This window comes from Opisthorchis viverrini, assembly GCF_000715545.1.
Source record: "Opisthorchis viverrini unplaced genomic scaffold opera_v5_2705, whole genome shotgun sequence".
Taxonomy (NCBI): Eukaryota; Metazoa; Platyhelminthes; class Trematoda; order Opisthorchiida; family Opisthorchiidae; genus Opisthorchis; species Opisthorchis viverrini.
In genome coordinates this window covers 1-1,346 of record NW_008754931.1, presented here as the reverse complement: position 1 = coordinate 1,346, position 1,346 = coordinate 1, and the positions used below count along the sequence as shown (strand labels likewise).

The 1,346-nt window shown below is 49.1% G+C and overlaps 1 protein-coding gene across 1 annotated transcript; it reads left to right on the top strand.

Moving 5' to 3' along the window:
• Window positions 1-72: 72 nt before the first annotated feature.
• T265_15980 (hypothetical protein) lies at window positions 73-1,165 on the top strand (the record flags this gene model as incomplete). The annotated part of the gene is made up of 3 exons (XM_009179432.1): window positions 73-110; window positions 279-321; window positions 422-1,165. Coding segments are annotated over 3 exons (825 nt in total), but the record flags the coding sequence as incomplete, so codon positions are not given.
• Between the last annotated feature and the right edge of the window lie 181 nt (window positions 1,166-1,346).

The window sequence follows — 1,346 nt, the reverse complement described above, 5'->3', positions numbered from 1 at the left end:
CCATGATGGCACTTATCCCACTCAGAAACGTGAGTCATGAAAACATCAATTATGATGACCATTTCAGTTTCTATGATTTCTGAACATACCCCAGTTGACCTCGATGAGTGGTAAGTTGTATTTTGCACTTAGGTGATCTGTGTTTAAAGTGCTAACCAAGAACCTCCGATCCAACTTGCTGGCTGGGCCCATTCTCGTGTCCGTGATAAGGGTGCTCCAGCCACCTCAAAACCGTTGCTTTCGAGGGATTTTTCGAACAGTTGTTCATCTGGTTATAGTTCGGCATCCCAGTCTGCTCCACCTACCTGTAACGCTGAGCGAGTAAGTCGGAAGAAATAACTATACCTATAAACAACAGGTGCTCAACTTCGCCTTTGGATGGGCACCTTCAACAAACCCGGTCTTCTCTAATCAGTCTCAGTTAACACTCGGAAGAAAGCCTGACGGGTTTGGCTCAAGCCCTCCAACACTTAGACGTACTCAATCCTGCTATAGTCGCGGATGGCTGTCCAAGCGCCATCGTGCACAGAACTGGCCTCGCATCTCTGGAATAATGAAATCGTTCTCCGGGTCTATGTCCCCTCATATTGCGGATACGAACTCATGTCCGGCAGCACTGACCAGCGGAATCCAGTCAGGTGTTCAATACCCGGAGCCCCCTAAGAGATTGTCCCTGCCTCCTCTAGGCGAACGGTTTTCACCCGTACCCGACACCAGTCCCTCACATGCTCCCACTGGGTTTGACAAGTTCAACTTTTCGCGCACCAGTGCAGAGGGTGATGGGCATTTGGATGTATCCCTTGATTGTTCGGGTCTGCCTCAAGCAAAAAAGCTACGGATGGATAATGAAGCTTCGGCGTTCCCAATTGCACCGGCTGACTCCTCTCGTGAGGACAAAGTCGATGTTGACAACACTTTGCCATTAGATGATTCTAGATGTGACGCAATGCATAACTCATCGGAGCACGTAAAGTCTGGTGCTGGCAAAGCGAAAGTGCCTTTCGAGGTGTTTCGTCACCATTCAACCCCGTTGGTTTCTGCGCGGCCACTACATCTTCCCTTCGTTTGTCAATTGGTATCGTCGCCAACGCCTCAGATACCGCTGGCGAACAAACCACTTCTTTCCAGGAGCAGTTCCGTCCCTGTATCTACTATTTCTGAAAAGGTGAGTGCCATATCTCAGTATATCACACACTCGCGTTCTTTGAAGCAGTGTATAAGTATCCCAGTTTTGTGTTATCCGGGCGCCTGCAGTCCGTGGGTCGAAATTAGTTCCGTTTGAAGGTACTTCATAGGGGTTGGTCTCTTGCTGTACTGGATTCGGCCTAAGAAATATTCCGATACGG